The 26,977-nt window shown below is 39.2% G+C and overlaps 1 protein-coding gene across 4 annotated transcripts in view; it reads left to right on the top strand.

Moving 5' to 3' along the window:
- The window catches only part of wdr7 (WD repeat domain 7), a 104,801-nt gene that overhangs the window by 31,875 nt on the left and 45,949 nt on the right, over window positions 1-26,977 (top strand). For 3 of the 4 annotated variants that reach the window (XM_025908777.1, XM_025908776.1, XM_025908778.1), the window contains 4 exons: window positions 5,325-5,471; window positions 8,939-9,057; window positions 13,341-13,464; window positions 19,039-19,152. In XM_025908777.1, the coding sequence (XP_025764562.1) occupies window positions 5,325-5,471; window positions 8,939-9,057; window positions 13,341-13,464; window positions 19,039-19,152 (504 nt within the window). The remainder of the gene's footprint in view (window positions 1-5,324; window positions 5,472-8,938; window positions 9,058-13,340; window positions 13,465-19,038; window positions 19,153-26,977) is intronic. The other variant, XM_005470497.4, reaches the window with a different exon arrangement.

Raw genomic sequence — 26,977 nt, 5'->3', positions numbered from 1 at the left:
TAAATACAGGATGAATTACGCTGGGTTATGGGCAGAATTTGTTCGTCTTAGCGAGTGCTCTATTACAGTCTGTGTGCTTTGATGCATCCCAGCATGCAAAGCATACAAAGCATTCCTGTTTACAGGAAGAAGTTTATATGAAACTGGGTCAGACTGAGGTCGGATCATGTTCTCACTACGAATGAGCCATTCTGGAGTTTTCAGTGTTAGGCCAGGGGTTTTCTTCTGAATTAGGTTAAAAGCAAATTAAGTTATGTTAAAAAAAAACAAAAACAAAAAAACCCCACAGGCGTCCCCATTTTTGGAATAATGCTTGCACCTCAGTGTTTGGTTTTTTCTTTTTTCTTTTGCCTTAATGATTTTGTGAATAGAAAGTACTTTGTTTATCCCAAATTTTGGGAAATGGCTGTTTTTTTTGTTTTTTTGTTTTTGTTTTTTTTAACGGCATGAAAAAATACAAAAAAAACAACCCCCCAAAAACAGTAACAGAGAACAAACACAAAAAAGCAGCTCATTAAAAAACAATATTTTGTATCTGTGTTTGATGTTAGAAGCACAGATATTAGAGAAAGTATCGAGTAAGTGGTGCAGAGGTGGGTGTCCATTAATTATCGATAGTCATTCACCACAGCCGGACTCATTTGGATGACCTCTAACAAACTTTTACTCTCTTTGAGTTGATCTAGTCTCCTCCAGGAGGGTTGGAAAAATGGCAGCAGAAGAAGTAAAGTGGTAAATGGACTGTGCTTAGGAAGTGCTTTTCTACTCACACTGAGCTTTCTTACTACAAGCCTCATTCACCCAGTCACACACACATTCTAACGAGTGTTTTTGTTTCTTTGCCTAACATTGAGTCACACACACACTTCAGTGGATGCAGCTCATGGTTCAGTGTCTTGCCCAACAATACTTTGACATAAAGACTAAGGGAGCCAGGGATCGAACCACTGATGTTCCAGTTAGTAAATGAGAGGGATGTCACCAGAACCAATACTTACGGTACGGTTTGATACCAAAATTCTGTGGATGCAATGTTACTTGTTTTTCTTTGGTACCACCAAGGCTGTATATCCAGAACTGATGGGGGCAGCATATGACCCCAAGTGTTCTAGACTGTCTGTAGATGCTGAAAATGAAAATGGCCCAAAAGAAAACCTACACACTGGTAGATTGGCTCAGTTTCCGTGATAGCTCTGCTCTAACTCAGTGATAGGAAAGGCAGTGTGTTTGAGGGGTGGTTACCAAGGGACGATAATGGATTCACAAGAAGTGAAGAGAAAATTACGTTATTATCTTTTTCAGACCAAGGGAGGAAATACTTCCAGTTCAGGGAAGCACTTAAAAAAAATCCAGACATGTTCAAAGAATTCAAGCTGAGTATGCTTCAGGTCATCGTAACAACATCCAAAATATTGTCCTCCTTATGTTATCCTGAAATGCAGTTCATCATTTTGTCCAAAACAGCTGGCACTGAAATGAAGTCAGCTTCTCTTCATAGGCTAAAATATTTGCAATGGCTCACATTAAATGCTGAAGCTAACATAATGTAGCTGTGGTATTAGTAGGCTACTCTGCAAACATCCTACCATTTCAGTCTGTGTGTAATCAACAAAATAAAATGTTACCATTTTAAATAAATGATCTGCCACCATGTTAACATTTTACAACCACTTGGCATTTCTTGGCAACCACACAAAGTAGTTCAAGTTTAAGTACGTGGGATTATTATTTTCTTTTGGTGTCGAATTGTGTAATTCTGCTGTTATTGGAACTGACTGCTAGTAGATGACCCACTCTACCTGCTGACCCACAGCCTCTAAGTGGAAATCAGTAGGAGTAAACCAGGGTACCTAACTTGTAGGAGTGCTGATACCATTTCTCTAGCTATTGTTAACTTTTGACAAATCAACGGGGATCAGTGTTCTCATATTATTCCCCTTTCTTACCTAAACCAGCCTCTATCTTAAGAATCAGAATCAGAAAGGGTTTTATTGCCAAATGTTGAGCAGGTTTACAACATTAGGAAATTGCTGCGGTACTTAGTGCAAACATACTGTTGGATAACGCTGAAATAAACATAAAAATAAGAATTAAAAGTGCTAAGTAGATAGATATATACATGAGTGCAGGTGGTGATCAGTGCCAAACTTGGAATGATGCAGTGAACACAGTGTTAAGCAAAGGTTAACCACGTCTGTGGCAGATCAGTAAACAGTCGAATGAACAACTTCTGTGATTGGAAATGCTTATATTTGAAGTCAATGAATGATTCCTCTGTGCATATATTCTGTTGCTTCCCCATGTGGTATCTCTGTAACTTTGGGGCCCGTTTTCTTAACCATAACTGTAAGAGCTGGATGATCAAACACCTAAACAAGGCAAAAAGAGGGAGAGATTTACAGGTTTAGAGTCTTTCTTTGCAGAGAGAAACCTGCTCTGCTTCACTGTAGGGGATGTTTTAACCAGCCGTCACCATCTGCCTACTCCCCACCCACCCACACATCTACCTACCACACAGCAACAGCCTCAATACCTACAAATACACACCGCTAAAAATCAGGTCCACATGCATACACACACAAGCGTGTGCTATAAGTGGCACCCTCGGGTGTTGGGTGGAGGCAGGGTTTCTGTGCCATTGTCACGCCTTAATGGAGGCCAAGCGTGACAAGCGCGTGGACTTATTCACGCCACACGCCTATTCACCGCCATTCAGAGGGAACGCTCGGCCGTGACCTCTGCTTAGCCAGCTACTCCTGCGTGGCGTGTGTGTGTGTGTGGCTTTGTGAAGAAGAGCAGTGCTGTTAACCCTGCTCACCGTCTCTTTTCACATGGAAATAAATGAGGAGGCCCCTCTAATATACTCCAGTTAAGCAGAGAGATGAGCAGAGAGAGCAGGGAGTCCGCACATGATTTTTAAGACCCACATCCCCCCAAAATATCACACACTTAGTATTTTATAATCATGTTCACAACAAGGTGCAAAAGAGCTTTCAAATTCTGTCTCTATATTACATTTTTTTCTCTCTCTTTGTCAAAAAGTTTTCCATAAATCAAAAGATATTTAACACTCTAAAAGTGAATTTTTGCCTTGAAGGGTCAATCTGTATCTGATTTATTAATTTACTTAACCTTTTTGTCTTTTTGGCACAATAACTTTATTTAATAAAGCAATGAAGAATATTACCTTCATACTATACTGAACTTGTCACACAAGTTCAGACTGGAAATAACAGAATCGAAATGCTGGTTGCTTTTCTTAAAAGATCTTTATAGCAATTGTCTTCTTTCTTCTGGTTCTTCTTTTTCTTCTACTTATTGAATTTTCCTTCTTTTCCTTCCTCTCTTCTCCTCTTCCTCCTCCTTTCCTGTGCTCTTTTCCACCTTCTTCTCATACTCTTTTCTTCTTTTCCTTTGGGGAGGAGGTGAAGGAGAAGACATTCTTCTTCTCCTACTCTGTTTCCTTCTCCTTTGGGTTCTCCTCCTTGTTTTTATCCCCATCCTTCTTGTTTTTCTTCTTTCTCTGCTTCTTCTACTAGTTCATTATCATCTTTTTCTTTTCCTCCCTTTTGTTGTCCACTTCTGGCCCTCGCCATCTCTTCTTTTTTCCCCTTCCTCTTGTTGCTTTTTACTGTCTTTTCTTTCACCTTCTCATCTTCCTTCTTCCCCACCTTACTCTTCATCTTATGCTCTCCTTCTTCTTTCTTCTTCTTGTAAAGTAAATCTTTTCACTTAAATATATGCTTTCGAAATATTCAGGTTAGACATAAATAGCTCTATATCATCTATATAAATTAGTATTTTATTAAACCAGCATTTAAATCATGCTACAATGCTCAGCAGATAACCTGCCAGCTAAAACTGATTTAAGATGGAAAAATAAACATTTAATGCTCCTCATGTACTGGCAAACTGCTGTCGAATTACCTCAAACTGATCATTTACTGTTTCAGTCTTTTTTTCTCCCCATTCTCCTCTTCTGTCTCTTCCTCTCTCTTTTCATTGCTCACTGCATGGCTTCAGCCTGCTGCCTGTTCTCTGCACAAACACTGCTCCCTTCAGGATTTCTTTCACTTACTTCCATTCAATCTCTTTTGTATTACAGGGTTTCTTTCTTTCACCATTTTTTTTCTTTCTACTTTTCTACTGAAGTAATGTTTCTCTGTTTCCTTTGTTGTCTCTGTGCTTCATGTTTCCTCTGTGCTAGATGAACTTGAACTTGTTCTTGATCAATTTCTTGATAACAATTTTCTGTGTATCTAAGGACTAAGAAATGTTTATAAAATTGGTGTATATCAATATGAGGTTTAACTTTTACTAATGTGCCTTAAAGGTTTCAGGTTTGTAGTTCTGGTACATGAAATTATTAAAATTACACTGGGTGCATAACATTTTTACCTGCAGACTTGAAGTAACTGGGGTTTGTTTGGGGTTTTTCAATTGTTCCAGATTGAAAAGGGTTAAAGAAATGGTACTACAGTCTGAAAACTTTCTTTTAGCTGTTGGTTGCTTGGGTGGTGTTTTATTCCTTTCACTGAATTCTTTTTGGGAAATAAAGTGTCCATCTTCGTTTCTCTTGTGTTTTTATTTTGACAGTTAAGTGAGTTTTCAGTCTTGTTTAAAAATTTATATTTATATTTTTTTTAATAATCTGCTTTGCCTTTATTTTTTCATTTATTTTTGTTGGTTTGAATTAACTTTTTTATCTTGCAATTACTTATGTCACTTTGTTGTATGTGTTTGTTTATCGTTTTAAACAGCTTGACCACAGTAAATAGTTGAAGGCTTTTATTTTGAAAAGAATGAGAACTCAGAGCATTTAGTTACACTGCTATTAGTATCTGAGTTTATTTGGAAAAATTAGGCATCCCATTTCAAAATACCAAGACAGTGATGTTGAAAAGATCAACACATGGCTTAATGTTATGACTTGGCTGGCTACGTCCACCTTTTATCCTGTCTATGGGAAAATTTGACATAGCTAAACACTAATGTTAGCCTTGGGTCCATTATTTCCAATCCTTTGGTTATCAAGGCTATTTCCACGTTTTTCTTTTGTTTACCAAATAAGATGAAATACTTTGATTTTACTTTTATTTGCATATTTTCAAGCAGAAGAAATTAATTTATTTTGAAAAGGAAACATAATTTTCTAACCTCTTGCTGTTCTCTTTTTTTCTGCTGTTCTTTTCTTGTAACTTCATTTCTTCTTCCCTCCTGTCAAACTGCTTGTCTCTTCTCTCTGTTGGGTACTTAATATATTCATATCTTTCTAACCTGTTCTTTCCTTCTTGACTATTTCTTTCCTTCTCTTCCTTTACAAGCTGCTGTAGCTCCTGCAGCCAACACCGGTGCTGCTGCTGCTGCTGCCTCTGCTGGGGCTCTGGGAGCCCCTGGGGGACTCCCTCAGGGGGCTCCTGGCTACCCCAGCCCCGGGCCTGCTTCTCATAACATCCTCTCAGTCAACGAAGGTACTGACTGAACTGACGGCTGCCACTTAGGAAAAGTCTCAGAGCCTTCTTCTGCTTCCCGGATCTTTTTCACCACCTTCTGTCCTTCTTTATTATTTCAATCTGTCCGCCTAATTTCTTTTCTTTTATGAGTTATTCTCTGACCTTCCCTCTTGTAGTGTTTTCTTCTTTCCTCTCTTGACTTTTCTCTTTATGTGATTATAATCCCTCACCTCACCTTGGATCACCTCATTTCTCTTCTCTTGCATCAGTCCTGTTTTCCACTGCAGCCAGTTTTGGTATCTAGCTCCATTTTTGTTGTGTTTTGTTTTTTTCCCCTGAGTGTCCTATCTCCTTGTTTTTGTCTACAGCACTGCTGTCTTTTTACCTGTTCAGTCCACTTTCAGCCCAGTCAGTTGAAGGAATTAGGTTAATCTGCATGTCACAAAAAACTTTGCATAGGAAGAGGTAGAGTAAATTTGTAAAATCTGGCTTACCTAGCAAGTGATTATTTCCCCAAGCCTTGCACTTTGCAGTTTGGCCCAGAATTGCAATTTCAACAAATCTGTTACAAATTTAATGATTTGTAAATGTGAAATACTCCACAAGAAGCTGGTGGAGCAGCTTTAAAATGATTTAATGCTTTTCCTAAATTTGGTGCAATAAAGCGTGGTGTCGTCTGCAAACAGGCTGACTTTACTGTTATTTGGAACTGACAGAGTTGAGTGTGCACTGAAAACAATCCTTATGCCCCAGTCTTGTCTATTTTTCCCAACTGTTGGCAGTAACATACAGTCCTGCTCCGTTTCTCCTGTCTCTACCGCCTGTCTGAATGTCCACGTCTTGATGTTCCAGTGTCTGTGTTGTTTGCATGCTTGCTATTTCCACCTGAGTGTTTCACTGAGGAGATTAAAAAAACAAACTAACAAACAAACAAAAAATCAAAAAGGAAAGCAAGACCAAACAAAATGCACACCAGCACACCCACCTCAGACTGTTGTTTTTTTTTTTTATTTAAATTTTTTATCTTATTTATTTATTTATTTTTAACAGAGATGCAATATGGAAAATTGCGTTTAAAAACAAACAAACAAAAAAACACGGAAAACTGAAAGCTAACTAAAATTTTGCATTATTGATTTTAAGGCTTCTTTTTTACATGGACTCTCTGGTGTCAGAGCAGACTACTCTCCTTCCTTTCCTTCTTTTATGAACCTTTTTTTGTTTTGTGTTTTTTAAAAAAAACAGGATTTTGGATTTCACCGTGGAGGCTTGCTCTCACTCCTACACATATGATGAATGTGTTCTTTTGTTTGTTTTTCAAAGATTATTTGTGATGTCTAAGGGAATTCAAGGGAATACAAGTTCATTTTCAAAGCTAATTAACTTTTTTGTATACTAAAACAAATGGGAGACAGCAAGCATGGTAACGGTGTCACATTCTTTCTCAGTACATGTAGGAAAAGAAATTTTCTTAATTTCAATAGTTGTTTAGTCAAAAACGCTGCCCTGCAAAAACTAATCTCTTCTTTTGTTGCTTTTATGCTGTTTATAAGTACTATAATATGTATTACTACTAGCAGTTGAAGTAATAGCAAAACAAATTAACACTGAAAGTATTAGTGGTAGTTGTTGTAGTAGGTAGTAGATACTGTTAGCAGAGGTTGTTTGTTGTTGCTGTTGACCTTTTTAATAGGACTCATATATAAAATGGATGCTGCCAGCTGCCTGTGAGTACAGTCCTTGAGCATCTTATGCTTCTTTGTTAACCAAATGAAGCCTCAAGCCAAAGTCCAGTCTGATTTTAAAAAAACAAACAAACAAAAAAAACCAGAAGCAGCCTTTGCAGTATAATATCAGTAAAAATTGATTTTGGGAACTAGAATTGATTCAAATTTCTGCAGTTTTTGCAAGGCAGTGATTCATATTTGCACGTGGAGGTTGACTGATTCTGATTGCTTTGATTTCTTATGTTATAAACAAAATAGTTATTATAATATGTCTGTCACATATATGATGAAATCTTTAGTCCGTCAACCTCTACATAGTATTTCTGTAATAACGTTTTATTTTTTCTGTAATATCTGGATATTTCATTGGTGGAGGTAAGTTTACATGGTCCCCCCCAGCAAAGAAATTTGTATGAAATTTCTTTCCTGCCTAACAGCCATTCAGTCTCCATCACACAAGTGCATTTCATAGACATGCATCATGTCCAGAAACCATATATTAATCCAATATATGTGAATAAGGTGCTTGGTTTATGTTGAGTATCAGCAAATAAAAAGTTAACGTCACAGATGTGTAAGAGGTGATGTGTATATCTTTGGTGTATGGTCAAAAATATGAATATATGCCATTGTTTTGAGCCCTTTTAAAGCGATACCAAGACATTTTGAATGTTTTTGTCACACAACTGAGGAACGGAGCTTTTTAGTGTCTGCCATTTATTGTGAAAGCCTTCAGTGTTTCTTTTTGTTATCAAGTAAAAACCCACATATAGCTGAGAACACACACTTAAATTCATCATGCCAAGGTATCGTTACAAGGCTTTTGTATACCTGTTGTTTACCTGTTTAAACTCCATCAGACAGACTCTGGTTAGCAGAAAAAAACAAGTTTGCTCTAACCAAGACTGCAGATAATGTTGTCGATAATATTCTCATCCCATGTTTGACTGTTGTTACTGTGATTTTTTTTTTTTTTTTTTTTTTTTTTTTTTCTTTCCCTTGGAAGTCAGTGCTGTCACATGGAAACAAGTTTTTAAAAATACTTTTTAATGTCCTTTTAAAGACTAAAATGGTGAGTTAAGTATGTTCTTTCTCTGCAAGGATGACTCAAGAAGACACTGAAGTTTGTTTTTTGGCCACGATTTGAAAAAACAACAACAACAACAAAAAAGAAATTCCTTTCAAAGCTTTCAAAAACCTAGTAACCCCTTGAACTTTTCCATTTTGTTATGTTACAACAACAAACTTAAAAGTACTTTACTGGGATTTTGTGATACACAAACACAACACACTGGATCAGGGGCATCTGTTCATATTGTGCATTTGTATTCAGCCCCCCTGAGTCGATACTTTCTCAAACTATCTTTCACTACAATTACAGCTGCAAGTCTTTTGAGGTATGTTGCCACCAGCTTTGCACATCTACAGAGTGCAATTTGCCCATTCTTCTTTGCAAAATAGCTCCAGTACAGTCAGATTGGATGGAGAGCAACTGTGAACACATACTCTCCATTCCATGCCTTGTGTTTGTCTGTTACACAAAATCACAATAAAATACATTCAAGTTCATGGTTGACAAAATGTGGAAAAGTTCATGGGGTATGGATACCTTTTCAAAGCACTGCATTAAAAACAGTGTTTCTGTTTGACAGCAATAGCATTAGAGAGACTTTAACTTGTTCACTTGTTCTTGTAGTTTTTCTGACTGTGTGTGTGTAAAACGTGTCTGTGTGTGTGTGGTTGTGATTGTTTGTGCAGGATGGAGCCAGCTGGCGGCCATGCACTGCGTGATGCTCCCTGACCTACTTGGCTTGGACAAATTCAGACCGCCACTGCTGGAGATGCTGGCGAGGAGATGGCAGGACCGCTGTCTGGAGGTATGTATGATGCCATCAAGAAACATCGAGTCAAAATTGAAAAAACGAAAAAACAAAAAAACAAAAAAACAAACCAAAAAACCAAACCCACCCTGCAATTCCTCTGACGGCCACTTGAGGCAAGCTAAAAGAGTCGGTCACCATCAGTTTTGGTAAAGTTACTTGAAAATAGTAATTAGTTATTAGTTACTTTCTTGGAGAAGTAATCAGTAATCCAGTTACTTTACTGAGTACTTATTTTCAAAAGTAATTAGTTACTTTATTAGATCGTTATTTTTAAAAATATGATACACAACCTGAATACGTAATAAAGCAATTGACATTTCAGCCCAACTCTATTGTTTCTGCATAATCCATCATATAAAATTGAACCAAAGGAAAAAGTCTCTGTTAAAGACTTTTTTTTATTAGTTTTAATCTTTTAACTTTATGCACATTTACAATTAAATTATATGCAGCATTCTTTGATTTGAAGAAATTTGTTTAACATTTAAACCTATTCCAGAATATAAAATAAAATATTTTATATGCTTACACTCACTCTTTCAAATAGATGCAAGTAAAACACAGCAAAAAATAAATAAAATCAAAGATTCAGCAGCACTAAGTCCTGTCGCTCGTAAATCTATTTTCACCTGTTTAGCAGGAGTGGGACCGGTGCAGGTTTTCTCGGTGCCACAGTGGTCATGTCGGTGGGAGGATCCGGGGGTTTCTCTGTGAATTTCACATTCCCGTGGCAGCGTGCCTAGGTGCTTGCTCAGATTTGAAGTTTAATTTTTTGCTGCAGAAAGTAGTTTTCTTCCCACGCAGAGTGTGGCGCGGACGCTAATGGTTTTGTCACTTTTTACGAGTCAAACTCAAAGCTGAAAGTAATGTCAGTACTTCCAAGCTTAAACACTGCATGGTCGTAGTCTCTCCCACACTCCATATTATCCATTGTTGATCTACACATGTCTGTTGCTGCCACGGACGCTGCTCGCTCGTACGTCATTGTCATGAGACACTCGGAAAGAAAATCACGGTTTAGCAATGCAGCGTGCTTATGGGAAAGTAACAGTAATCTAATTACTTTTTACTTTTTTCATTACTTGAAAAAAGTAATTGGATTACAGTAACACGTTACTGCTCATCTCTGGTCGCCATAGACTCCCATGTTTGAAAATCCAGCTTTACAGCATAAGTAAAGCTGTTTATAGCTTTACTTACTTTTACTTTATAGCCTGATACATACACATAAATTTTGTTCATTTTTCCCTTCATAAAAAACTTTACAGGGTGTGAAATTTTTTTAATGACACATCCAACTGGATTTTTATTAAGACTTAAATTTAGGGGTGTGGCCATTTTTATTGACAGGCATCCCTACACATCCTGGGGTTGGTGCCATTTGGACCACTTTAAACTTTCAATGGAGTGGAGTTGGTCATCTGTGAATCTTTACTTTTAATGGCTCTATTTCTGTTTGTCATACCTATATTTTAAAATATTCTTATGTCATTAATTATATTAATTTATGCAACAGTTCATCCACACAGAAATCAGGATCTGGTAAAAAGTATTGTGTAACTCTGGTACAAAGCAGCAGGTCTGATGTGGTGGTTAAAATGCCCATTTCGTCCACATTGAGGTCACTGGCTACACTTTCACTCTGTTTCTGCTTTCTCACTAAGAGTGTATTAGATATAATGACAGAAGGAATCTTTTTTTTCTTCTTCTTAAGAGATCAGTATTAATTTGCATGGGTGCATTAAGCGAAACAAAACAGTCAGATAACTCAAACTTTACTCAACTCATTCTTCTTGCTTCCTCCACTTCTGTACCATTGATTCATTAATGTTGAATTCTCTGGCAGCTGCTCTATTCCCATGTTGTTGCAGTATATTAATGACTAACCTCGTATTGTGGATGGAGTATCTCAGTTGTTCTCCTGACTGAAGTTTGGTCCATTTACAGCATCCTGCCATGCAAATGCATTTGTCCCTAACCATCGGGAACCATCACGTTAACTTTTATAGAGCAGAAAAAAGTTAGTGTTCATCCTCCAGCTTCACTGTTTATGTTATGCTAACATAGCTGTGTCCCTAGCGATCATGTAGCACATCATTATATACCAGCTGGTCCAACTTCAGTAACCCTACAAACGTCACTGCTGTTTAGTTTTCTGTCTTCATTTATGTTGGAAGTGATAGCAGAGCTGTATGTTTTAATTTTTTCAGAAATCTCTCAGTCAGAACATGTTTAGGTGGAAACTAGCGAGCTAACTTCCTGCTAACTTCTAACTCTGTTAAATTTAATAAATTCTGTTTTCATGGATGCCTGGATGTTAAAGTTCATTGTTACACCTGGTATAACAGCAACGCTGATCATTTTATTAAAGATGAAAGAATTTAGACAGTTTTTAACTCTCAGTGATGCCACAGCGTTAGTTTGACTTTGGGACCTGAAGCGGACGGAGTTTTGGACCCAGATTACTTTACGAGGCTCCTGACTACGGTAGCCGCAATGCTCCGACAATCCATCAAGCGGTGCGGCTTCGTAGCTTACCAAAGTCGTACTAAAACATTTTTTTGACAGATTTTTGGGCGCCGTGTACTAGGGCTGGGCCATATTATATCGTTCACGGTAATACCGGTACAATGTTAGGCAACGACAAGAAAATGAAATATCGCGATAGAATATGGGTAAAACGCGCGTGCGCAGTGCCTTTGTTTTCATACGCACATGGCTGAAAAAGCATGGTGGCAACAGAGAATGTATGAGAATGAACTAGAATTGGTTTGTAAAAATGGTGCAACTTCAGTGATGTGGAACTGGTTTGGTGTTTGTCCGTCAGATACACAACAAAGCACATTTTGTTTTTGTAGAACATGCAAGCGGGCCGTCGTTACTGCCGTATTTGCCGGACTAAGGTGCTCGTAAATCTGGGAGTAATCTGGGTCCTAAACTGCGTTCCCTTCAGTCCCAAAGTCAAACGAACACTGCAGCATCATTGAGAGTTAAAAACTGTCTAAATTCTTTCATCTTTAATAAAACGATCAGCATTGCTGCTTTACCTCGTTTAACTATGAAGTTTAACATCCAGACATCAATGAAAACAGAATTTATTACATTTAACGGAGTTAGAAGTTAGCGGAAGTTAGCTCGCTAGTTTCGCTAGTTACCTAAGCATGATATAGCATGTTCTGACTGAGAGATTTCTGAAAAAATTCAAACGTACAGCTCTGCTATCACGTCTAACATAAATGAAGACTGGAAACTAAACAGCAGTGACGTTTGTAGGGTTACTGAAGTTGGGCTAGCTGGTATATAATGATGTGCTACGTGATCGCTAGGGACACAGCTATGTTAGCATAACATAAACAGTGAAGCTGGAGGATGAACGCAAACACTTTTCCACTCGATAAAAGTTAACGTGAAGGTTCCTGATGGTTAGAGACAAACGCAATCGCATGGCAGGATGCTGTAAACGGACCAAAGTTCAGTCAGGAGAACAACTGAGATAATCCATCCACAATACGAGGTTTGTCATTAACATACTGCAACAACATGGGAATAGAGCAGCTGTGATAGAATACAGTATTAATGAATCAATGGTACAGAAGTGGAGGAAGCAAGAAGAATGAGTTGAATAAAGTTTGATTCATCTGACTGCTTTGTTTCACGTAATGTGCCTTATAATCCCGTGCACCTTATGGTCCGAAAAATACATATTTGACCTTTTTATTTGGCACACTGCAGTTTAATGTTGCAAAGCACCTCTTTTTAACTTCAGTGGATATTATACATGATTATGCTCAGGATATGTCAGCCCATTTCTACTGGAAATGCCTTTTGGTTAAACTTTCAGCAAGGAATCTGCATTTGCACTGTTAAATTTTTATATAGCTTTAATGCACATAAAAAAACAGCTGCTTGTTTAAGTGGAAATAAATGAATGGGGTTTTTTTTTTTTTTTTTGCGCTAGTAAAGTTGTGGAGTTGTATTTTGTCTCTCATCAATTATATCGTCAGTTATATCGTTATCGCAAATTTTCAAATATATATCGTGATAAATATTTTTGGCCATATCGCCCTGCTCTACCGTGTACCACATAAAATCTGTTCGAGGTCAGTAAGCACAACCAGAATTCATACATGAGGCGCACCGGATTATAAGGCGCACTGTCGATTTTTGAGAAAATTAAAGGATTTTAAGTGCGCCTTTTATAGTGCGGAAAATACAGTAAATAATAACATGTGATATTGCTTTTAATTCACAGTGATTTAGTGTGTTTGTGGTTTCAGGTACGAGAAGCAGCCCAGGCTCTTCTCTTGGCTGAACTGAGGAGGATCGGCCAGTCAGGACGCAAAGAAACCATTGACCTGTGGGCTCCATACTTGCCCCAGTATGTCGACACAGTCAGCTCCCGTAAGTACCACAACTTTGTGTGCTAAGCAAATCAATCATGATATGATGCTGTCCCTTTTTATAAGCTGCCTTTTATAAGTTAAAGGTATTTGTATCAGTATTGGTTACCGCTACTACTACTAAAAAATTTGTACTACTACCAATTTTACTACTAAACTATTACAAAAAAAATATCCACAGCAGTTTCCTAGCAGAATTTCTGAAAACAAAAAAGGGAAATAAAGGTATTCTGTCTCCTTCACTCTTGGCTCTCTGTAATGTCATACAGAACTATAAGGAAGCTAAAATAGCTCGTTTCAGACAAAATGAACTTGGAGGCTGAACCAAGGACCAACCTCAGTTTCTTTCTTTTTTTTTATAGTCTTGTTAATATGTTAAGATGACTTTTAAAGCCGAGTATAGCGTTGTCCAGCTCATCTAAATTTTTAACGAATATCTCACAGTAGCTGCGCACGAACCGCTCTGATTGGTCATTTCTTTCTGCAGCTGTCAGTGCCGTCTCTCTTTACCTCCATCTCTCTCGCTTTGCCACACTGTCTCCGACTCTGTCTATTCCCTGCTCTCCCTCTCTGTCTATAGTTAGACCTGCTGATGGGAAGAAAGGTGAATCTCCACCTTCCTTTACTAGAAATGGCGCTCTAAAATGCTGTGTGTGTGTGTGTGTGTTCAGGAGTCGCCCTGTGGTTGCTGAGGATGCTAAGGGTTTCTCGGGGGAACAGTTGCCGTGGAAACGGGCACCGGTCAGTGTTGTGTTACCACAGCAGTACCGCAGGCGGGGGTGGTGCCGATGTGGGGGGGAGTGATGGACTGGTGACCTCCAGGGATGAGGGAGGATGGAGGCGGGTGGAAAAGGAGGTTAAAGGGTCATTGAATTTGAGCTGTGTGCTGCATAGCAGGACTGGAAAAGGCAGAAAGATGACTCCTGCTGGTCCTGGAAATCCTGGATCTCCAGGGGACAGTCGGAGACGTGTTTGAATCCTCTGAAGACGTCGTCTGAACCCTGAGGCTCTTCTTGGATCAGTCTTTGGTTTGCAGTAATTACCGCAACTTAAAACCAAAACTTCTTTCTCTGCTCAAAACCCATTGATTAACTTAATGATTTTCTACCGTTGATGAGTAACAGAAGTAAAGATGCTGACCCGCACCTTCAGCAGAACACATCTCAGAAATTTGGGTCTGAGTGTTTTTCATAAAGTGACAGCAAACAACAATCCCGCAAGGAAGGAAGGCCGCTTCACATAGCACTGCTATAATATTAACCAAATGGATTTCAGATCCATTTAAAGCATGACTTGTTTATCATATAATGTTTTTCATGTGATTTCAAAATGGTTCTTAACAAATTTCTTTTGTTTGTTTGTTTATCGACCCTGTGATAAGTGCTCTTTAAATGACCATAAGTCGTTTACTGTTGCTCGGGACGAAAATCATGCTATTTTGGAAGCTGATATTGTCAGCTACTGTCCATGTTATTGCTATTTGAATGGCTATGACCACCCCTACCATGAAAATGACCTCAGTAGGTTACTGGTGTGCATGTTTCTGACCAAACTGTCAGAGTCCATGAGGGTGGGATGAGACCTTTAGTGAGACCTGTGCTATCTGACCAGTGTGGTAGAGAGTCGCCTGTATTTATCTGTTGGGTTTAAGTGCAAAGGAAATGTCACTGAGCCGAGTCCCTCTGTCGCAGCAGGGAGCCAACTTGACAACACACACACAAACAGCAGCAGCTGTGTCTGACCTTTCAGCTCTCCTGGAAGTGTTTAAAAGGCTTTAACACAAAGAAAACAGGGGCTGTTAACCTCCACTCAGAGGAAGAAATGAACTGTCCACAGAGTCTCCATCATCGCTGCTGTGATGGTGTGGAGCCGCACATTGTTTTGGGAAGTAGTTTTATCATCAGAAAGTGGCTGCATGGAGCTGTTTACCTGCAGACGGGAGGTCTGGTCATAGCTGGAAAGCCATGAGTGGCAAAGCTGCTGTTAACAATTTTTAAAAAACCCCCAAAACAAAACATAAAACGAAAACCGGTCTTTCATATCTACAGGAGCTGTGAGGCGCGCGCGCACACACACACACACACACACACACACACACACACACACACACACACACACACACACACACACACACACACACACACACACACAGCTCTCATATTCACACACACTTCATCAACCAAAGTCCCCGAGCTTTGTTCCTTGTCGCATGATCACATGCAATTTTCAGGGTCAAATGGTGGATGTGTGAAGCAGCTGTTTCTTTGATCGCTGAAGAGCACTTCGTTTCCCCCTTTTCTCTCTTGCTCTTCTCCGTTGTTGCTTCACAGTCTGCCTCAAACATCCAGATTCTTACTTTTTTTTTTTTTTAAACTCCAATCAACCTGCTGTTCAAAGTCTCCTTCTCCCCCCTCTTTCTTGCTTCTTCCCCTTTTCCCTTCATCCTTTCCTACACATTTTCCCAGCTTTTCTGTAAATGTAAAATAGTCACACTGAAAACCCTGTTTCTTCATGTTCAAGAGCATGAAAGTGTCTAAGAATTTAACCAAAACCATGATCATCTCTTACATGTAATTCACTAATTTTTAGTCCCTAAAGATGGTCAGTAATATTGCCTAAATCTAACCAAGTAGCAGTTTTGTGAGTGGTTTTTAGTCCCTTAATCTAACGGAGTAGTCTTTACTTCCCAAATCTAACAGATTACTCTTTACTTCCTAAGTCTAAGAGTAGTTTTCAGTCCCTTAATCTAACGGAGTAGTCTTTATTGACTAAATCTGACATAGTAGTTCCTAAATTTACTGGAGTAGGTTTTAGTGCCTCAATCATCCATTCAATTTCTCTTCATCTCTTCATAAACCTGTTTTCCTCTCTTCTTCTTCTTCTTTTTCTTCTTCTTCTTCTTATGTATAAAACACTGAATCATGCAAGCAGAAACATTGTAGTGCAAAGTTAAAATATCAGGACTACAGTATAACAATAGAGGCTGAAGATGAAACTCCCTTGCATCATCTTATATAAGACAGAATCTGAAGTAAAAATATTCCAGTCATCCTTATGCGAGTCCTCCTTTAGATGAATCTCTTCTCAAAATGATTTAAAACTATAGTGAAAGAGCTGTAGAGGTTGAGAAACAGGAGGCCCTGCTGTGCTTTGAAGAACAGGAAGTGTGGGTCTCAAACAGGAATACAGGGAGCAACAGTCAGAAGAAATGAAGAGAAGGAGTACAAGGAGGAGGAGGTCCTGGAGGTTAACAAGGCATGCTGGGAGCAATGTGTCATGGCTGACATGACAAGCTTGACCTTGGAGCAGGGCAGAACGCCTCTTTCTCCTCCCCTCCTTCTCCACCCCTCCTCCACTTCCCTCTCCTCCTCCTCCTCCTCCTCTTTCTTCTTCTCCCTCAGCTCTTGTATCTCTCATCGTCATTCTTCCAACCAGGACAGTTAAGTTGGAGGTTATAGCCCAGCTGGTGTGCACGATGTGTGTGCTGGAGATGCAGAACACGAGAACTGGGCCACCTTCAGGCCAGGCAGCAGCCTCGAGGGTCACAGTCTGTATATAAAAGATGGATGTAACCACTATTATCTGTGGTGTGAAAGCGCCTGCTCAGAGAGGGAAACATGCAAATAGAAACTGAAGCGAGGGTGTTTTGTTTTGTTTTTTTTGTTTTTTTCGCTCTCCGCAGGCCTTTTGTTCATTCACAGTAAAACATCACTTATGTTTTAATTAAATCCAATTAAGTTTTTATCACTTTAATGTCAGAGACAGGTAATCAACTGCCGAGCTGTGTATTGGCCTTCTGTCACCGCGTGTGTGTGTGTGTGTGTGTGTGTGTGTGTGTGTGTGTGTGAGAGATACGAAGTCATTATGTCGAGCTGTCAGCTGTGTGTGTGAGCAGGTTAATTGGAACATGAAGCACATGTTAACCCGGATTAATCAATGTAATTACACACAGTGTAATTACAGTTTATTTTATTGGTGTACTGAAGAAGCCTCTTATGAAACTGTGCCATTTCTTTTGTTTTTGTTAATTATATTTTTTTCTTTAAAAAAAGAAAAGGAATATATTTCATAGTTTTTGCTTACTTTGTTTTTGATAAGCGTTTTTGTGGTTGAGTCTCTGTAATTCATTAAGCAGGCTGTTTTCCCAGAGATTAGCCCTGTGCCGACTCTGTTACCTTAAGCCGCTTCATTCATTAGCACAGTGTCATTCATTAGTGCCGGCTGCTAATGAAAAGCCACTCTTAATTGCCAACAGAGAGATAAGAGCTAAATGAAAACACTAAATACAAGCGTGTCCCCGTGTGTGTGTGTGTGTGTGTGTGTGTGTGTGTGTGTGTGTGTGTGTGTGTGTGTGTGTGTGTGTGTGTGTGTGTGTGTGTGTGTGTGTGTCCCCGTCCGTGTGTTTCCATTCATTCTGCTTATACGAGGACGTCCAATAAGCCTTTATTTGCTGCTTAACCAGAGCAGTTAACCTGATAATAACAATAATGAGGACCAGAACAGAAACTCAGGGTGAAAAGCATCCTGACACACAGACATTCAAACCCATTACGCTGATGGTCGGTGACATCAGTGAGCCTGATCTCATGGCACAATGTGAAATGGTCACAAATAACCTGTTTGGTCACGTTCACAGACATGAAACTAACTTAATTCACCTGGTTTGTTGCTTGTCTGTAGTGCGTCCGTTGTTTTATTTTTACCAAACCATAAACTTTCTGTCAAAGTAGTTTTTATTGATTAAATCTAGTGGTGTAGTTATTATTGACTACATCTAATAGGGTTTGGTTTACTGCTCAAATCTATCGGCATAGTTTTTACTGTGTTAATCTAATTGCGTAGTTTTTCTGTGTAAATCTATCAGAGTAGTTTTTATTACTTAAATCTATCACAGTAAATTTTATTGACAAATTTATCTTATTGGCTTAATCTAAAAGATTTGAGCAGTAAACTACATTCTACTGGGGTACTTTTTACTGCCTAAATCTAATAGAAACATTTTTTTCTGAATCCTGTAGATTAATTTTTAATGGTTAAATTAACTAACTGCATGTTTGTTTGTTTGTTTGCTTGTTTTACCTGCCCAGGTACTGCAGGTGGAGGCTAGCTGATAGCTAAATTAGCATTGTTTCCTTTTATGTTATTAATGTACTTTGGTCCCTGAAAACAAATAAACCTAAAAATCTAATGGCTTATTTTTTACTGCGTAAATCTATCTATGCTCTCTTTATTGCTTAAATCAAATAGAATACGTTTTAGTGCATAAATCTAACACAAGTTAAGTGTTGCTGTCTAAATCTATCAGAATAGTTTCTACTACCTCGCTGTAATGAAGTGGGAAGAGGCACAGTAGTTTTAACGTACTAAATCTCATTTAAATTGTTTTTAGTCACTAAATAATAATGCACACAGATTCAGTGAGTTCATTCTGACAGTGGCTCTCTTTTCGAATCAGTAACTTTATAATTGCTATGATGCGTTCACGGGAGACGTGTAAATTGCATCTATAATAGTAACCTGGGTTGTGCTCGTTGGACGGACTCTGGACTGAACCGCTTTGTCTCTTTCTCCTCAGCTGGAACAACCACAGACACTCCCCCTCCAGCCCCGCCGCCACCAGAGGCTCAGCCAGTAGAAACCAAGGCTCCTGAGGAGGAAATGGACGTCACTGATGATGACATCACAGCAGGTAGGAGCACAAATTTCTTTCTAAGAAGGGAAAAAAAGGATTAAAGTACGCACACTTTTTTGTTATTCTTTGTGTTTTTACCCATCTCAAGAGTAAATGATAGAAACTGTAGAGCTGCAACTTGGTTGGTCGTGGTTTGAATTGGTCATTCACACACTCAAGTTGCCTTAGACTGACTGTAAACATGTAAAAATAAATGCTTTGAATGCTTTCATTGCTAGCTGGAACCAGAAATTTTAGTTGGTTAAGCTAATTTTTCTTATGGTTTCTTATGGGAGTGAGCCAGGTTTCCAATTTTTGATGCGATGGGCTTTGTAACTGTAGAAGTTAATGATTTTAATAATAGCCTACTGCTTCTATTTAAGTGGGTACACACAGGGTACAGTGGTCCCTCGCTATATCGCAGTTCACTTTTCGCGGCCTCGTTGTTTCGCGGATTTTTTGGGGGGTGTAATTTGGCGTTTTTTGTTTTGTTTTTTTAACAGCGCATTGTGTTCTGCGTCCTGATCGGCTGTAGACCATTTTCAATCAATCTTGTGCCATGTCTCCTGTACAGTACAGAATTCATTCAGCTTGTTAAATTTACATAAATCTTCGCTAGCAGAAGACAACAAAAACATTGTCAACGTCAAAGGATTATAAGGCGCATTAAGTGAACCCAAACAGTCAGATAAGTCTAACTTTCCACAACTCATTCTTCTTGCTTCCTCCACTTCCGTACCATTGATTCATTAATGCTGAATTCTCTCACAGCTGCTCTATTCCCATGTTCTGGACCTGAAAACAGGGATTGATCTTTGGTTTCATTCTATAATACTGAACTTATTTTTTTACGAAGGTTTGAACTTTGAGAGTGTTTAAACAAGAGAGAAACGTGTGAAAATGTCGATGCCTGTCTGATAGAGCTGGGCGATATGACCCAAAATTCATATCTCGATATTTTTTAGCTGGATGGCGATATAAGATATATATCTCGATATTTTTTTAAAGCCATAAAGTAAGAACAAAAAGAGAGTTCTTAGTCAAAACTGTGTCCCAGATGTCACACAGGCACTTTTATTAACATACAGCATAGATGTACATGAAAAAAACTACTCAAAAATAAATTATGAGCATTTATTAAATAATGATGCTCTATAAATAAAAGAAAACTATGTTGTTTTGTGCATAACAAAGAGCTCACAATTGTGCAGTCAAAATGTAAACTAAAAGACGCTGAGCATAATAACAAAGACAGATTTCACAGCTGCTCTGTTCCCAACTTCTACTGCGTGACTGACAGCCTGGAGTTTGAAATCCGCTTCGTAACCATGTCTCTGAACAGGTGCCATTTATGGTCCTTATACACACACAATACGGTAATATTACGTTGAAGCACAGTACGTATCACTCCGCGAGGCTCCTCGGTAGCCGTAATGCTCCGACAATCCATCAAGCGGTGCAGCTCCGTAGCTTACCAAAGTCGAACTAAAACATTTTTTGACAGATTGCTGAGCGCTGTGTATCACATAAAATCGGTTCGCGGTCATCAAGCACAACCAGAATTCATACAAAAGGCGCGCAGTCAACTTTTGAGAAAATGAAAGGATTTCAGGCCGTGCATGGCGTTGGCGTGGCTAGCTCGTTAGCGTGGTTAGCTCGTTAACATGTTGACGCTGTCCAGCCCCACGCACGGGGCGATGCACAGTAACTCATTAACGGAGATTTGCCGTGTCCATCTTGTCGCTGCCTGCAGGTGAAGCGATGGGGGAGGAGGGGGAGTTGTGTTCAGTGAAGGAGAGGCGAGGTCGAGTAATGTTGCGTAAAGACAAAAGTGGACGAAAGAGAGGCAAACTTGCGGCTCCGCAACTATAATTATAACGTAACATAGACTATATCGATATAAAGGATATTGTCACATCTTATATCTCGTATAAAAATATATCGATATTTTTAAAAAACTCGATATATCGCCCAGCTCTACTGTCTGAGAAAAGTGTATAAAGTCTGTGGTGAGGGGTTTTACAGCCTTAAAACATCTATAATAATTGTAAAAAATAAAGTTAGCTACTTCGCTGATTTCACCTATCGTGGGTTACTTTTAGAATGTAACACCCGCGATAAACGAGGGAACACTGTATATAAATAGAGGGGAAGCTGCCAAATCTATTATTGTTGCTTTTTTTGTGAATTGTGAAGACCAGGCCATTCATTTATTTAAACGCAGAGATCCAAAGTGTAATTCTTAGTCAAATGATATAGATGAGAGAAAAAGAAAGAAGGAAAGTTAATACTGCTGAGCTACCTATTGAGGTTTTGCAGTCATGTGTAGTGGCAATGTGGGATAAAGTGGATCAGGATCCAGTTGCACAGGTACGACCGGTCTGCAATCATCTGGCAACCACTGGCCATGAGACTGTATTGGGCTCAGGAAGGAAGAGGAGGGTCATCTAGTAGCTGGAAGGTTGGTGGTTCAATCTCTGCATGCCAAAGTATCCTTGGGCATGATACTGAACACCACTATGCTCTCCATTTCGTTCATTGGCATGAGTGCTCAGAGTAGAACAGGACTGTATAAGACCAAGTGCATCTACCGTTTATTCCAGTTGTTAAAAGTTGCTGATTGCTTGGGTCGCTAGCATATTGCTGCAGTCGTAGTTTAGAAGGCAGTGATGGTTCTGTCTAGAAAGTCCAGCTGCTTTCTGAGCAAAACTCTGAAAACTGTCCTAAAAAACAGCAGCCTGGCTATCTCTCTGTGATGGGAAGTCAGCCATAATCAGCCAACGAGTTGCCGTGTGGATGCTGACCTCCAAGGAAAGAAAGAACAGTGACCACACTCTGCAATCTAATATGAATCTTGTGTGTGCAGATTAAAATTTCAGCAAATACCCGCGCAATATTTGAAAAGGAAATTCAAGTCTCTTGAAGCATCCCTGCTTTGTCCCATGATCACAAGCTGAAACACATTTCATATGATGCTGTAGCTTTAACCTCTTCAGACTTTCTTCTGTTCCTCGTGAACCTCTCCAGTGTTTGAGGATTAAAATTAAGGGCTCATTTTTCCCCTCCGTGACCTGTGAAGTCTCATCTGGTTTGATTCCAAAAAAACATGAAGAAGTCATTTATTATTTATCTGCAGCTGAATTCAGGTGTTTTGCTCTGCTGACTCTGAGTGGAGGATAAGCATTAGTGTTTGTGTGCACGCATGTCTGCGTGTAATACCCGTGTACTGTGACCTGCATGGTGTTAAAAGCAGTTTAGTGTAGCGTATACACACACACACACACACACACACACACACACACACACACACACACACACACACACACACACACAGTAAGGTGAGAAGCACTTCTCCCCAGGAAACGACTCACGCCTGCAGTACAGGTAGAAAAACACACATGCACACACTTTCCAGTCCATTTATCCTTGCCACATTTTCCTGAATGTTTAACTGTGACAGACACATACATAGAACGAATCTCCACTCTAAGATAAACACATTTAAAGCATTGCTTTTCTATTTTTCTTCCTACACATCAGCGGTTTTTGCATCCAGAATCACAGAACAATAAAGCAGGATTGACTCATTTGTCTAAATATTTCAAAGACATTCATTTCTGTAATAAAGAAAAAAAAAAACCCCAGTGCCTAACGCGGTCTCACTGTCTGCACCACCTTTTTTCCTCTTCCCTCCATCCTCCATCCTTCTCTCAGACCAGTCAATATCACAGATGTGTCTGACAATTTATCATTTCTCTCAGCTCGTTTTTCTCTTATTGACAGCTGTGGGTTTTTTTTTTTTTTGTTTCTCTTTTCATTCGGTCTCTGCAGGATTAAATCTGTTAGCAGACACCTCAAACACACAGCAGCCTCAAAATTATTCTTCTATGGAGGAAGAACTTTTGCCTCTTTGTTTCTTTTGTGGTTTTTTATAATTGAACTTTTTAACATTTTTATGAATGAAAGCACTCTCCATTTGGAAACCTCTCATATAAAGATTTTCCATGTATATGAACTAACTACTTAGATTTCCACATGGTATTTAATATTACCATGTACCAAAATTGCAGTTAAAATTTGAATGGGTTCATACGAATGATGTGTGTATGATTTCTGTTGCTTCATGTTAAAAGTTGGCAAATGGGTTTTACCTCAAGAATTCACAAATTGTGAGTCTGCACAGAGTGGAACGTTTTGTCTGCATGGGGTCTGTTAGGGCTGCTCGATTATGGCAAAAATTATAATCACGATTATTTTCACTGAAATTGAGATCTCGATTATTTATTTAACAATAACAATGTTTTGAATAATGGCTTTAAAGATGTCAAAAAATAATATAAAATAGTGTGCAAATACAGATAACAGTGCAAATGTTTGCAATATAAAAAATAAATGAAAAATGTAAACATCTATGTTTAGTGAACTTCAAAATACTGCATAATACTGGTTGTTCACTGTGTTAATTGAGCAGTGGTCTTTGGCGAGTGAAAACGTTACCGCGTTTGTTATCTCCTTGTGTCTCTGGGAGCTGGTGGGATATTTAGTCGCGTTGTACAGGGTAGCGTGGATGGAGGTCTGTGAGGATGAAGCAGGTGTTGTCAAGAGTTTTTCTCTATGTTCCTTCATTGTTTGATCGTATGTCACTTTGTGAGCGGTCTTCAAATGATTGAATAAGTTTGTAGTGTTGCTCTGTGGTGCAGCTACAACACCGTAGCAAAGTTTACACACTATGTCTACTTGATCCACGTCTGACTCAGTGAAACCATAATGTTTCCACACCACTGAAGTCGTTTTATCTCTCTTTTCAACCAACGGCATTCTTTCTTCAGCAGCCATTATCCTCTCCTCTCCAAATAACTTCTGCTTAGCTTTCCGAGCTTCCCTCGGGTCCTCTTAATTGTTGTGATGCGTGTTCGAAACGCAGAGAGGTGCGCTCGATGTGCCACACGGAGCAGCGCGAGAGTAAAGCACGAGGGAGGTGCTAATAATCGGTTCAGTCATTTTTAATGATCGTTGAAAGCCCAGATCGTAATCTAGATTAAAATTCGATTAATTGAGCAGCCCTAGGGTCTGTCATTTCTGTTCCTGACTTCCTGTTTTCCTCGTGTGCTCTGTGCAGCTTCACAAAACTTTTGTAAAAAATACACTAACTCGATGGAGCTGTGCCGCTGTTTTCCCTCTGTGACCCTTATTTCCATCTCTATGTTTTTATACTTTGACTCTATCAGAGTAGTTTGCATTATTCCTTTATCCATCTTATAGTAGAACTCAGTGCAGCCCTTTAATTCATCTTCTGTTTAAGTTATTGGTTTTAGCTCCAGCATATTTTACATATTTGCAATTGAGCTGTGTCCCCAAGGTGACCATTCAGTGAATATCCGCTCTGTGTGACATCATACAGAGCCCAGAGAGGGGAAAAAACAGTTTAAGGTAGACTGAAAATGTAATTAGGATATAATTTAGGCTTGTCCCATCAAGCATCAGAGCTGTTCATGCACATGCAGACTACACTTACACTAACACATACTGACTTAATGTGCAGTGTTTTTATGTTCAGTCTTACAGCTTTACGTGGAGCTTTATGGTGAGCACAGTGGTACTGTAATTGTTTAGCTCATGTCAGGAAAAATTGTGTACATTCTCATGTGCAATATTACATTTTACTTCAGATACTTAGTAAGATGATTTTGTGGGTTTTATTTTTTTATTATAGAGGGGTTTTTTTGTTTTGTATAGACAGAAATAGTCTTTTGAGGTTGTGGGAACTCGAGGTTTTCGTCATGTTTTGGATTTGCTAGGTGAAAATGTGAGTTGAGAAAATGTGAAGCAAAAGAAACGAGTGAAGGGGGAAAAAAGAGAAAGTGGACGAGACAAAGGGGAGAAGACAGAGATGTCTACAGCAGCAAAATCACTTGGCTGCAGGCTGTTTCCACGGCGATAGACTCATCACATCAGTCTGCTGTCACACACTTGCACACACAAACACCAGTGTGCACACACACCAGGATGTGCAGGTGAGAACATTTGTTGCTCAGTGCCACAGCCACACACACACACACCACACACACACACACCACACACACACACCTGTAATTATGTCCGTTGCAGTGTCAGGGGATGTCATTAGGATCCACAGCCTCCTCTTCCTCCCCTCTCTCTCTCTCACACACACTCACTTGAATTTAGTTCATTAAATCTCTGATGGCATGGCATTTGGTGGGAAAACATGCCCAAGAATCTAAACAATTAGAGTAAGGTAATTTATTGTTATTGTAATACAAGATTTCCTGCATTTCACTGTGTTGTGCCGTGTAAAGCAGCACTATGGGCCCTGGCTATTTCCTGAATGACTGCAGTCTAGATGATCTCACAAACAACTTCAGTCCCACTGCCAAATCTTTGACGCAGAGGCCGTCCTTCAAAGCGTGTCTTTTTGACTTTTTGTTATGAATTTAGTTTAGTTTGTTAGTTTCCAGACTCTGCAGCAAGATTTAGGAAAATCAGTACAGAGAACCCCATAAAACTTGCTAAAAGCAGCTGATTCAAAGTTTTGTAGTCTCAGAAAACACATACTTTAATGCCTCATCAGGAAAGCTGTCATTATTATTATTATTATTATTATTATTATTATTAATAATATTTATTTATTTTTTGCAGCTCTAATTTTTTCAAAAGTCTATTTTTTTTTTTTTAAATTTTGTTTTAGTTAAGTAAAACTTTTTTTTCCACACCTAGTTTTTAGTTTTAGTTAACTATAACCTTGATACATACACTGCCATTATAGTAAGCTAGTTAGTTTGTCATAAAGCACAAATATAGAATGCCCCACCTGCAGTAATCTTGGGTTAATTCTGAAATACCATTTTATAATTATATAAAAACATGGATTTGATAGTTTTACATCAACAGCTAAGTGTGTTGAGATCCTGTGGGTGTCTCTCTTGGTTTTGCACTGTCGTTCAGTGGTGGATAACCTTCAAACATGGTCATATTGGTGTGGAACAGTCATTTGTTTCTACACTAGAGGGAAGTCTGCCTCTACTAACTGAGAAATAAGCGCACCCATGGACTTTGATGAAGGGGATGACCCCAGGGAGGTCAAAGGTTGTTGGTGGACGCAGCCCCAACACCCTCCATTCCTCACACACTGAACCACTTTCACCGCTGGGCAGTTTTGCCCTGCTGATTGCTCCCAGTCAAAGTCATTCAGTAAAATTAAATAAGTGGTTTTATACATTATGCAGCTGATCTTGCATTATTATTATAAAATATTTATATGGGTTTGTTTATGAGGAGGGAAGGTCAGGACAACACAGAGTATGAAGGGATTTCTGTCCTCTCTTACCATTTTGAGGGGTCCACAGCAGCGGTGATCAAGGTCAGAGGTCAAAGGTCAGGCTGACCCTCACCTCTCGGCATCATTAGCCCAGTTTTGATTCGGTTATCTGAAACGTCAGCCTCCCTGGCTAATCTAATACCCGAGCCTGGAGGTCATTTGGGTCAGATCACATTTCTCCTCACAACAGATTGAACTTATGGGGAGATAAATGCTCCGAGCCGCCACTCCGAACACGCCGATTGTCTCAGACGATTGTGTCCCTGCTGTGTTACACAGTGAGGGACCCAGCTGGTGTATGAGGATATTATTGTATTACAGGTAGTTAAAATATTAATAATGTACAGGAATGTATTTCTGCTGGCTGTGGAGTGGAAACAGTACTGCAGGAAAGATGTGGTGCAAATACCACGGCCTCTCTTGGCATCTGAAGGCTGCTGTTAAAATTTATTTAAGCCGAGCAGTGAAAAGTTATCACCGGGGAGGCGTGGATACTTCATTCACTTG

The sequence above is a fragment of the Oreochromis niloticus genome, linkage group LG7 (genome assembly GCF_001858045.2).
Source record: "Oreochromis niloticus isolate F11D_XX linkage group LG7, O_niloticus_UMD_NMBU, whole genome shotgun sequence".
Lineage (NCBI taxonomy): Eukaryota > Metazoa > Chordata > Actinopteri > Cichliformes > Cichlidae > Oreochromis > Oreochromis niloticus.
Note: the sequence above shows the minus strand (reverse complement) of the source record. Positions and strands in the feature narration are given on the sequence as shown.